At 46.2% G+C, this 12,870-nt stretch overlaps 1 protein-coding gene across 1 annotated transcript; it reads left to right on the top strand.

The window, feature by feature from the left end:
• Positions 1 to 6,530: 6,530 nt before the first annotated feature.
• Positions 6,531 to 8,086, top strand: LOC123418459 (mannose/glucose-specific lectin-like). The gene is made up of 4 exons (XM_045107003.1): positions 6,531 to 6,897; positions 7,098 to 7,284; positions 7,395 to 7,595; positions 7,685 to 8,086. Exons 1-4 carry the CDS (start codon positions 6,617 to 6,619, stop codon positions 7,928 to 7,930), a joined length of 915 nt encoding a protein of 304 aa, XP_044962938.1. The 5' UTR covers positions 6,531 to 6,616; the 3' UTR covers positions 7,931 to 8,086.
• Positions 8,087 to 12,870: the final 4,784 nt, after the last annotated feature.

Raw genomic sequence — 12,870 nt, 5'->3', positions numbered from 1 at the left:
GCGTCGAATTGGAGCGCCACAGCCGACGATGCTCCAAACAGTAACATATTTGCAGTTGAATTTCCAACTGATGATGATGCAGGGAAGGATGTCCAGGTGGTTGGCAAGACGCCCAACCAAGGTGACCACAATGGTAGTGATCATCATGGTGCCGACACCGACGACGACGCGCATAGGTCGCAAGGAGATGGCGACAACGCCGCGCACGACACAGGCGGAGATCTCGACGACAACATCGACAACGAGGCGCATAGTGACGACGACAATCAAGATGATGGTCACGGTCACGACGACTACGCCGACGACACGGATGTCGATGACACACCAAGGTCTCAGCCGTCTTCCTCAAGTGCATCAACACCGACACAATTTGTGTCGCCTCCTTCGCAAGCCACAACGGATTCCTCAGGGCCTCGTCGCTACAAGACCCTCAAGAAAGACTACAAGTACACAAAGCCAGTTACGCTCGAGTACTCCGGACTATGTCTGTTCAGAGTTGAGAGCCGGCGAACTTCGTAGAGGCGAGCAAAAGTCCTAGCTGGACGCAGGCCATGGATGAGGAGATGAAGGCAATTGAGAGCAATGGCACGTGGACTTTGGTAACCCCACCTCCAAACCAAAAGACGATAGGTTTGAAGTGGGTTTACAAGTTAAAGAAGGACACGGAGGGTGCCATTGTGAAGTACAAGGCAAGACTCGTTGCAAAGGGCTACGTACAACGTCAAGGAGTTGACTATGATGAGGTGTTTGCACCGGTTGCTCGAATCGAGACGGTGAGAGTGCTCCTAGCTTTGGCAGCACAAGAGGATTGGAAGGTTCGTCATATGGATGTTAAATCCGCTTTCCTCAACGGCGATCTCACAGAAGAAGTGTACGTGGAACAACCCCTCGGCTACGAGAAGAAAGGCGAAGAAGGGAAAGTTTACCAGCTCAAGAAGGCACTTTACGGGTTGAAGCAAGCGCCAAGAGCTTGGAACTCAAAGTTAGACCGAAGTCTGGTCTCGCTCGGGTTCAAGAGATGTCCCCTCGAGTACGCAGTCTATACAAAGAACTCCAAAGGCTCAAACCTGCTAGTTGAAGTTTATGTCGACGATCTGATTATCACTGGAGATAGTGTACAAGAAATTGAACGTTTCAAGACGCAAATGAAGAACAAGTTTAGCATGAGTGATCTGGGATTCCTCAGCTATTACTTGGACATCGAAGTGAAGCAAAGCTCCGGAGAGATTTCCCTATGTCACTCGGCTTATGCGGTCAAGTTATTGGAAAAGTGTGGCAATGTCCGATTGCTACGAGACACAAGTTCCAATGGACCAACGTCACAAGTTGAGCAAGCGTTGCTCAAATCCGCCGGTGGACACCACAATGTATCGAAGTGTTGTGGGCAGCCTAAGATATTTGGTGCATACCCGACCTGACTTGGCTTATTCAGTCGGGATCGTGAGTCGTTTCATGGAGAATCCGACAACCGAGCACATCAGCGCGGTCAATCAAATCTTGTGCTATGTGAAAGACACCATTAATATTGGTTGCATGTACAGAAAGGGAAAGGAAGGATTGATCCTTCGTGGATATTCAGATAGTGACATGGCAGGTGATGTTGATGACCGAAAGAGCACAACGGGCATGGTTTTCTACCTTGGCCCGAATCCGATTAGCTGAATTCTCAGAAGCAAAAGGTGGTGGCATTGTCTTCATGCGAGGCAGAATACATAGCGGCAAGCACGGCGGCTTGTCAAGCAGTGTGGCTGAGAAGACTCCTAGCTATTCTTGCAAAGCGGGAGGTGCAGAAGGTGTCACTGAAGATCGATAACCAAGCTGCAATCTCGTTGTGCAAAGTTCCAGTTCATCACGAAAGGAGCAAGCACATAGATACCCGGTTCCACCATATCCGGGAGTGCACTGAAGAAGGGTTGACCGAGATTCAACATGTGAACACGAAAGACCAACTTGCCGATATTTTCACCAAGTCCCTCGGTCGACAGAAGTTCATCGAGATGAGGAGGAAAGTCGGAGTGCAAGAAGTGAAGTCAAGCAACAAGATTAAGGAGGTGAATGTAGAAGTTAATCGTGTTGTTTCTTTAGGATTAGGAAAGAAAGCCAAACCGAGTTCTAGTAGTATTAGGATTCCTAGTCCTAGTCTATTTTCATAGTCCCTTGTGGACGTGTATAAAAGACACCCTAGGGGTGTTGATTGTAACACCAGAAAAACGAAAAGCAATACAAAACAAAGGCTCGACACGGGCCTTTAGCCATCTAATCCATCGATCAGTTTTATTCGTGTCGCTAGTTACGCAAGTTCCGTCAAATAGCCGGCCAAAGCAAGAATCGCGTAGGCACGCCTGTACAGCTGCATACGCACATTCAAAAGCCAACAAAGTCAACTTTCCCGACATCCTCTACCTCTGCTTCTTGGCCTTCATGGCCGCGTCATACGCAAGCATCTCGGCCTTCGCCTCCACCAACTCTTCAGAGATAGAGTGCAGGATGGGGCTACAGGAGTCCACCATGATCTGTGCATACGAAATCTGTCGATCTAGGCTACGGCAGCCACTGAGCTATCGGCAACTGCGCTCTCAGCCGATGTCGCCACATTGGTGACACAACCGGCTGAGCTTTCGGCTTAAAAAGGTCGGTCAGTCATTTCAGATGCGTGGTTTGTTGAGGCCATCGGAATAGACGTGTTGATATATGGTTGGGCACATTATTAAGATGGTAGGTGTAGCCACAGTGTTGCTATGCAGGTTGCTTGGAATTGATCCATGTAGTTGTTTAATTGGGTTATGTGCAATAATATAATAAACAGTTATATGCATCGATTTGATAAAGAGGACGGGGTATTCCTCCTTTTCTTAAAAGAATATTCACAAGTTGAATGTTTGACATGCATATTCGTATATTCTTATCAAGCTAGTTGAGTAATCCAGCCGAGAGCTTAACTACTACTTGCTCGTGAACATGCATGCACGGTGAACATCACATGCTTGATCTTTCTGGTACCGACATGGATGCACAGTCGCAAGATAAACTACTAAAAGCTACAATGTCGATCCAAGTATATGTAACCGAATTTTTTTGCTTGGTTGAAGATTAATTTCATCTTATCATCAGTAATTAAGTTAAAATTCTATTATGAAATCCATCAGTGATTACAAGCTATCACATCAGCTCAGGCCTTCTGCGTAGCATTACAAACAAGGGTCATGTAATCTGGATACACTATAAAGTGACATATGCATGTAAACGGTGCCGAGATCAGCAAATCATTCTAACTTTAGCAATTTATAGCAACTCATGTAGTAAGAGCATCTCGAGCCATTTGGCTCCCAGTCCGCCCTAGCGATAGCCTTTCTGATATTTCGTTGGCACTATTCTTAGCCTGGGAGCGAGCGAGTTTTCTGCCGCGCCACCAGGTTTCGGCACCCAGATGCCAACGTTTTTAAAATTCCTATTTCCCGCTGTCCAAAAACATGCCGCGAATTCGGCGATCAGTGTCATAGTTCGGCGATCAAACACACCAATAGTTCGACGGTCGAAAGGAAAGGATAAAAACGGCTCAGACAGCCAACTCGGCGGGGTGCGGATCCTCCACAGGCGTATACGGGCTCATCATCGGCGCCCCAGGGCTGTCCGTCGTCAGCGTAGTCGGGCTCGCGGTTGGCGTGCCCTCTGTGTGGCTGGCCGCCATCGTCGTGGTCGTCGTTGCGTTTGTGGTTGTTGTTGCCGTTATGGTTGTGGTTGCGGTCGCCGTCATGGTTGCCATGGGCGCTGTCATCTGGTTCAAGATGAGGTCGTGCAGTACTATGTACCACACCTTCACCTTGTCATCTATCGTCGACGTGTCTACCCTCATCATAAACTCTAGGTCGGTGTTCCTCTTTTTTCCAGCGACGTTGATCATCATCGCCGACCACCGCGAGTCGGATTTCTCCTCCCTCCTAGTAGCGTTGCTCTTGACGTCGGCGATGCATTGCTCGATCGAAGCGTGGAGCCGCTGGGCAGCGGGCACCGCGTCTCTCGCCGCCCTTGCCTTTTTGGTGCCATCTGGCGCCCTTCTGCCGCAGCCGGGGCAGGTGCGTTCGGGTTATAGGTCTCCTCGGCCTTGTTGAGGGCGATCCGAACCTTCCTCCACTTCTCGCACGAGTCGATCCTGGAGAACTCGTGAAGGAACCTGAACTCTTGGTCCTCGTTGTTGGCGCGGTACATGGCAAACATCCCAAGCATTTGCACAAGACGGCGGACAAAACATGTCGGTAGAGCATGCGACGACGTGAGGAACTAGGGCCGGCCAAATGTGGGCATACCTGATCCCAGACGTTGGCGCCGCTTTCCGGGCGAGCTGCGACCTCCTCCACGATTCCATGCCACGTGGTTGCAGGACGTTTGGATCGTCGACGAGCGATTCGCCATGGCCTTCTTGTCGCGGTCCATGTGGATGTTTGCGAAGTCGGGGTCGGCCAAATTGCGTTCATCAAACGTAGTTTTGATTCTCCCTCAGTATGTCTCGCTGTTCTGGTTCGCGCCGGTGATCGGATCGGTGTTGACAGTCTTCCACGCTTCGGCAAGGCACTCGTCTTCCTTGGACGTCCACTTGACGCGGGGTTCGGCCGGCTTGGCGTTTGCTGCCCGTTTTCTCTTCCTCCCCTTCTTTTGCGGCACTGGTTCCGGTTCCACCTCCACTGCCTCGTCCTCCCCTCCCCCTCCTCGGCATCGTCGACTTCGTCGTTGATGTCGCGGTGGTATCCATTGTTTGAACTTGCGCGCCGAACTCCGGGTGCGACGTGGCGGCGACGGAGTCGCTCATGGTGATCTCGTCCATGTCGGCGGCGACGGTGTAGTTTCACTACAACAGAAATTTATTTTTAGGATTCAAATGAAACATATTGCTATCCTATGCAATTTTCATATCCTATGAATTGATTAAGAAACCGTAAATTAACTATGACATGTATATATATTCTCCCACGGTTGTGCAAATATGCAATAAGGAAAATTGTTTCACTAGAACTAACTATGGCCAATGCAAGAAACCCTCAATTAACTATCCAATGGAACTTATATAGAAAGTGCATATTGCTATCCAATGGAACCTAGAGAGATCACTATATGCAATTTTCATAACCTTGGATCATAGAACGCCGCGGAAAATTCGTCCTAGGGGTGAGACGAACGGTTGCCACCACCACTTAGTCCCGGTTTGAACCACCAACCGGGACGAAAGGGGATACGAACGGTTGCCGGCCTATTGGTCCCGGTTCGTGTATGAAACCGGGACCAACGGGGTGACACGAACCAGGACCAATGGCCCATGATGTCCGGCCGGCGCCCTGGCCCCACGAACCGGGACTAATGGGATTTCCTCCTTGGTCTGAAGCCCTATTTTCTACTAGTGAAGGGAATGTCTGATGCACGACCCTATTTGTCTTGGACATGTAGTAATCATTTTCAGCTCTTTATTGCATGGTCCATTCCATATGATTCCACAACTTACCATGTAGACTTTCGAAACTAAATCTTATATACCAAAGTACTACTAAAAATATGCATATAAGGACCATTGCACAATAAAGGTATCTACAACATGGACTCTCAAACCGCCCACAAGCGTCCAGCCCGGGCGGTCTCGACGCACTTTGCGATCCAACATGGTATCACATCTGTCCGTACACGAGTGCGATTGTCCGTTTTCCTACAAAACTGAATGCAAACCAAAAGGCTTTGTGGGCATCCAGACCGCAGCCACGTAAGCATCGGACACCTTGGGTCCACCCAAAAACATCTCATGTGCCAACGCATCTCAGCTCTCTCTGCCACATTCATGCCAACCTAGAGAAGGAGGGGCCTCTCAGTACAGCCAACATTGAAGCGGTGCGCCGGCTGAGAGCGCCCCCCATGCCGCATCCTGGTCTCCACGCCCGTTCAATGCCAAACAGTCATGACTGGACCTGACAACAACATGACTAACTACAACATACATATGGGCTGCCCTCCGTCCTCATGCCAGCATTAGACAGTCACGTCGGCGGGAAACCCACTCTGTCGGTCGTGTTGACACAACTGGTTGCTTGGCTTGACCGTCATCGCTATTTAACAATGGCAGAGCTTGAGCCAAAAACATGGGAGGGGTGGCAGACCTCATTACTTTTAACTGATTTGTAGCGAAAAATAGACCTAACATGAATGGATATAGGCTTGTTTCCTTTGAGCCCAGGGGGGCATGGCCTAGGCTGACACCCACCAAGCTCCGCCACTTCAATGAAGCGCACCACACCAAAATCTAAGGTACAGTATGAGTTACCCGTACGAGCGTTTATTTCTTACTGTCATCATATCTAAAAACGAGTGATTCCCTTGCTCGTGATGCACAACGGTGAGTCAGCACCAACAGTTCTCCCCTTGTACGTATCCTAGCGTGTTCATGGTACACATGGCTGATCCTCACAAGCACAAAACACGTGGGATGTGGCGCTCCATCTAAGCCTAGACACGCTTGCATTGGCCCTGGCTATCTATAAATAACACTCCCAACCTTCCTGTTATCACACACAGCAATACTAGCATCTCATAAGCCTACATCATCTCTTGAGCCAGAGCCCCGCCCAACTCACCAGTCACCATGGCCAATTTCCAGATAACTCCCTCCGCCGCGTTTGTAGAGATCACTGAGCTCAACTTCAGCAACCTGTACCTTTTCCACACGCCCCTCGGTTCAAACCAAAATCAGTCAGTTATAATAGACTCCAATGCCACTACTGGTTTGGGTTCGACTGTTGTTAACAACTGGTCGATATGTGATGGCCCTAGCCCTGGCGCCACTGTCGTTGCGCGTGCGCAAGGCCTGCATATCTATGCTGGTAACTGGGAGAATACTTTCAGCATAACCTTTGAGATTGAAAGGTGCGTACACACACAAACACATGGTTATATATACATTAGTTGTCGCAAAATTAGAAAACACGGTTATATATCTTTGTCAAGTGACACATTTTCATATACATTATAGTTAGATTACATCTGATTCTATTATTAGGAAGTACCCTATTACAGTCTATTTGGGTGCATGATACATGTACTAACAATATATGAACATTGTACAGGTTTAAGGGGTCAACGCTTCAAGTGATGGGGATATCTGTTGAAGAAGGCGAGTGGGCTATTGTTGGTGGGACGGGACAGTTTGCAATGGCAAACGGTGTCATCCACAAAAAGTTCCATGAACAAAGGAGCGACGGTAACATCATAGAACTCACTATCCATGGGTTTTGCCCCGTGTTGAAATCAGAGGTTTGCTGAATACCGCACGTATTTATTTCAAGATATAGCTATCAATTTTTGCCCACATTAATTGATCCTTTTATTTAAACAAAACATCATATAATCATTATATCATGTAGAGCCTTCTCACAAAGCTTGGACCATGGGGTGGAAATGGAGGGGGTGATAAAGACATTTTAGAGGCAGTACCAAGGCGACTAGAGAGCATCACTGTTAGCAGCGGCTCAATTATTGATTCAATCAAATTTTCTTATGTTGACCAGACTGGACAGAAGCACAATGCTGGACCATGGGGAGGTTCGGGAGGAAATCAAAACACGGTCAGTGGACCCCGAAGAAATATTTATGGAATTTTCGCACTTGCATATATAAGCCACTAATCGTACTTCTCTTTTTCGTTCCAATGCAGTTTGTGCTCGGCGCTTCTGAGTTTGTGAAGGAAGTTTCTGGAACATTCGGCATTTATGACAAAGACCGACACAACATAATAACTTCCTTGAAATTTATCACGAATGTGAAGACGTACGGGCCTTTCGGAGAAGCGAAGGGAACCCCTTTCACCATAGCCGTGCAGAAGAATAGTAGCATCGTTGGGTTCTTTGCGCGCAGTGGGATATATCTTGATGCGCTTGGTGTCTACGTGCGCCCACTCTAACCAATAGAGGCTAGTGTTCTTATTTTCAGTGTTTGTTTCCAATTCGAATAACAAGATGGGATCGAGTAGTCTGTTCTACTCCAGAAGATCCTATGTAGTCGCCCTGTGGGCCTGTAGTTGTCTTTGTTGTGATGAATAAAAGGATCCGTTTTTTTATATATGTGCGATGTGTTTCATGTAATAATAATATAACGGGCATTTGTTCAAAACTAAAAGACCAAGCCCCAAGCAGGATAAAACAAGAACACGACAACAGTAATAGAAACAAAGCAGGAAACAAAAGAAAAGCTATACCTGAAACCCATGGCCCTACCATAGTTATGTGAAAGATTGAACCCAATATGAAGGGTAGCAAAGTATTTCCTTTTGCTCTACGCACCAGCCCGTGAAGTTCTGTTTTGAATCAGCACATGCAGCACATAAAGTGAGATTATATTGATGGACACTCCCTCACACTGATATGTTGGTGTATGTTGGTGGACATTCCCTCACACTAATATTTTGATCTTCGGTGATGATCGCTCCTCTTTTCATTCCCGTGTGCATTATTAAAATCTCTAGCACGCGGGAATGAAGGAGGGGATTCTTCCTCTGATATTTTTACCGTCGGTGCTGGTCGCTTCCTCTTCTTCTCTTGCTCATGATACCTAGATATATATATCGTGAGAAGATGAAGAAGAAGAGGGCAACGACCCCACGAGAACACTCGTGATTCTTCCTCCGACATTTCAACCGTTGGTGCTGGTCGCTTCCTTTCCCTCTCTCGTGCATTATAACAAGGTATATATCGCGAGAAGAGGAAGACGAAGCGACCCCCACAACAACAGTCGGGATTCTCCCTCTGATTTTTTGATCGTAAGTACTGGCCGTTTCCTCTCCCTTTCTCATGCATTATACCAAGTAATATATCGGGAGAAGAATAATAGGAAATGACTCCCACGATAATAATTGGGATTCGTCTATCAAAAACATACTAAAAGTCGCACGAGGAATTCCGACGGACTGAAAGTTAAACCAAATCATAAGTAATTTAACATTACATTTATGGAGCAATGACATAAAAAATGGGCTTTGTTTTGCCGGAATGCCATCTAATTCCTCTTCCGACAAATGGGCACTTGATATTTCCTATTTATAATAAAAGTCATGATGAAATCCACAAAAAATCACTCTCTGTGCTTGTGGGCCTATTGGGCCTACTGCGGGCCTGCATCCTGGCCCTAGTAATGGGTTTCTAGTCGTATGCAGGTCGTGGTGGCCATGTAGGTGGCACTTTTTAAAAAAAAAATCCTGTTTTTTGCTTTCTTTTTTGTTTCTAGTTACTTATTTATTTTCTTTTACGATAATTATTTTTGCTATTAAAGTTTGTAACAAAATTCTAATTACTTATTTATTTTCTTTTATGATAATTCTTTTTGCTTTTAATGTTTTGAACAAAATTCTAATTACTTATTTATTTTCTTTTATGATAATTCTTTTTGCTATTAAAGTTTGTAACAAAATTCTATATAATTTTAGTTTCAATAATACTAGAGGCAAAAACTGGATGCACTTCGTGTACAGAACGGACAATCTCTTTCGAAGTATCAGGGTTTCATACGGAAACTCATCTGTTATAAAGGGATTTCATTTTTTTGAACTTATTTGAACTCCATAGTTTTTCTGTGTTCAAAATGCACCATTCAAAGCCACATCATCAATTGACAACCATTTCTGACTTCATTTGTTATTTTTCATGCATTTACTGATTATTTTGAGTTATAAGACCATGAAATTAAAAAACATTTGAAATGAACTCTCAAAAGGTTCCAAGTTGGCATTGGTATCTGTTGGAAATATGCCCTAGAGGCAATAATAAATTAGTTATTATTATATTTCTTAGTTCATGATAATCGTTTATTATCCATGCTATAATTGTATTGATTGGAAACACAATACTTGTGTGGATACATAGACAAAACACTGTCCCTAGTAAGCCTCTAGTTGACTAGCTCGTTAATCAAAGATGGTCAAGGTTTCCTGGCCATAGGCGAGTGTTGTCACTTGATAACGGGATCACATCATTAGGAGAATCATGTGATGGACTAGACCCAAACTAATAGACGTAGCATGTTGATCGTGTCATTTTGTTGCTACTGTTTTCTGCGTGTCAAGTATTTATTCCTATGACCATGAGATCATATAACTCACTGACACCGGAGGAATGCTTTGTGTGTATCAAACGTCGCAACGTAACTGGGTGACTATAAAGATGCTCTACAGGTATCTCCGAAGGTGTTAGTTGAGTTAGTATGGATCAAGACTGGGATTTGTCACTCCGTGTGAACGGAGAGGTATCTCGGGGCCCACTCGGTAATACAACATCACACACAAGCCTTGCAAGCAATGTAACTTAGTGTAAGTTGCGGGATCTTGTATTACGGAACGAGTAAAGAGACTTGCCAGTAAACGAGATTGAAATAGGTATACGGATACTGACGATCGAATCTCGGGCAAGTAACATACCGAAGGACAAAGGGAATGACATACGGGATTATATGAATCCTTGGCACTGAGGTTCAAACGATAAGATCTTCGTAGAATATGTAGGATCCAATATGGGCATCCAGGTCCCGCTATTGGATATTGACCGAGGAGTCTCTCGGGTCATGTCTACATAGTTCTCGAACCCGCAGGGTCTGCACACTTAAGGTTCGACGTTGTTTTATGCGTATTTGAGTTATATGGTTGGTTATCGAATGTTGTTCGGAGTCCCGGATGAGATCACGGACGTCACGAGGGTTTCCGGAATGGTCCGGAAACGAAGATTGATATATAGGATGACCTCATTTGGTTACCGGAAGGTTTTCGTGCATTACCGGAAAAGTTTCGGGCTCATCGGTAGTGTACCGGGAGTGCCGGGAGGGGTGCCGGGGACCATCGGGAGGGGTGTCACGCCCCAAGGGGGCTCATGGGCTATGGGAAGAGATAAACCAGCCCCTAGTGGGCTGGAATAAGTTCCCACTAAGGCCCATAAGGTTTGAGAAGGAAAAAACACAAGGTGGAAAGAGTTTCCAAGTGGGAAGGTGGAATCCTACTCCAAGTAGGATTGGAGTAGGACTCCTCCACCTCCAATTTCGGCCAAACCTTTGGGTTTTGAGGCTGCCTCCTCCCCTCCCTCCCACCTATATATACGGAGGTTTTAGGGCTGATTTGAGACGACTTTCTCACGGCTGCCCGACCACATACCTCCATAGTTTTTCCTCTAGATCGCGTTTCTGCGGAGCTCGGGCGGAGCCCTGCTGAGACAAGATCATCACCAACCTCCGGAGCGCCGTCACGCTGCCGGAGAACTCTTCTACCTCTCCGTATCTCTTGCTGGATCAAGAAGGCCGAGATCATCGTCGAGTTGTACGTGTGCTGAACGCGGAGGTGCCGTCCGTTCGGTACTAGATCGTGGGACTGATCGCGGGATTGTTCGCGGGGCGGATCGAGGGACGTGAGGACGTTCCACTACATCAACCGCGTTCACTAACGCTTCTGCTGTACGATCTACAAGGGTACGTAGATCACTCATCCCCTCTCGTAGATGGACATCACCATGATAGGTCTTCGTGCGCGTAGGAAATTTTTTGTTTCCCTTGCGACGTTCCCCAACAGTGGTATCAGAGCTAGGTTCATGCGTAGATGTCTTCTCGAGTAGAACACAAAAGTGTTTGTGGGCGGTGATGTGCGTTTTGCTGCCCTCCTTAGTCTTTTCTTGATTCCGCGGTATTGTTGGATTGAAGCGGCTTGGACCGACATTACTCGTACGCTTACGAGAGACTGGTTTCATCGTTACGAGTAACCCCCTTTGCTCAAAGATGACTGGCAAGTGACTGTTTCTCCAACTTTAGTTGAATCGAATTTGACCGAGGAGGTCCTTGGATGAGGTTAAATAGCAACTCATATATCTCCGTTGTGGTGTTTGCGTAAGTAAGATGCGATCCTACTAGATACCCTCGGTCACCACGTAAAACATGCAACAACAAAATTAGAGGACGTCTAACTTGTTTTTGCAGGGTATGATTGTGATGTGATATGGCCAACGATGTGATGTGATATATTGGATGTATGAGATGATCATGTTGTAATAGAAATATCGACTTGCACGTCGATGGTACGGCAACCGGCAGGAGCCATAGGGTTGTCTTTATACTAACGTTTGTGCTTGCAGATGCGTTTACTATTTTGCTAGGATGTAGCTTTAGTAGTAATAGCATAAGTAGCACGACAACCCCGATGGCAACACGTTGATGGATGATCATGGTGTGGCGCCGGTGACAAGAAGATCGTGCCGGTGCTTTGGTGATGGAGATCAAGAAGCACGTGATGATGGCCATATCATGTCACTTATGAATTGCATGTGATGTTAATCCTTTTATGCACCTTATTTTGCTTAGAACGACGGTAGCATTATGAGGTGATCTCTCACTAAAATTTCAAGACGAAGTTGTGTTCTCCCCGACTGTGCACCGTTGCGACAGTTCTTCGTTTCGAGACACCACGTGATGATCGGGTGTGATAGACTCAACGTTCACATACAACGGGTGCAAAACAGTTGCACACGCAGAACACTCGGGTTAAGCTTGACGAGCCTAGCATGTGCAGACATGGCCTCGGAACACATGAGACCGAAAGGTCGAGCATGAATCGTATAGTTGATATGATTAGCATAGGGATGCTTACCACTGAAACTATTCTCGACTCACGTGATGATCGGACTTGAGATAGTGGATTTGGATCATGTACCACTCAAATGACTAGAGAGATGTACTTTTTGAGTGGGAGTTCTTAAGTAATATGATTAATTGAACTAATTGTCATGAACATAGTCTAATGGTCTTTGCGAATTACGATGTAGCTTGCGCTATAGCTCTACTGTTTTTTTTATGTTCCTAGAGAAAATTTAGTTGAAAATT

This window comes from Hordeum vulgare, unplaced genomic scaffold (assembly GCF_904849725.1).
Source record: "Hordeum vulgare subsp. vulgare unplaced genomic scaffold, MorexV3_pseudomolecules_assembly, whole genome shotgun sequence".
In the NCBI taxonomy this organism is placed as follows: domain Eukaryota; kingdom Viridiplantae; phylum Streptophyta; class Magnoliopsida; order Poales; family Poaceae; genus Hordeum; species Hordeum vulgare.
This window is presented reverse-complemented; position numbering and strand designations above follow the sequence as displayed.

Coding starts and splice junctions, on each gene's coding strand:
- LOC123418459 (XM_045107003.1), top strand. CDS start 6,617: ATGGCCAATTTCCAGATAACTCCCTCCGCCGCGTTTGTAGAGATCACT. Junction 6,898..7,097: donor ATAACCTTTGAGATTGAAAG/GTGCGTACACAC, acceptor AACATTGTACAG/GTTTAAGGGGTCAACGCTTC. Junction 7,596..7,684: donor CGGGAGGAAATCAAAACACG/GTCAGTGGACCC, acceptor GTTCCAATGCAG/TTTGTGCTCGGCGCTTCTGA.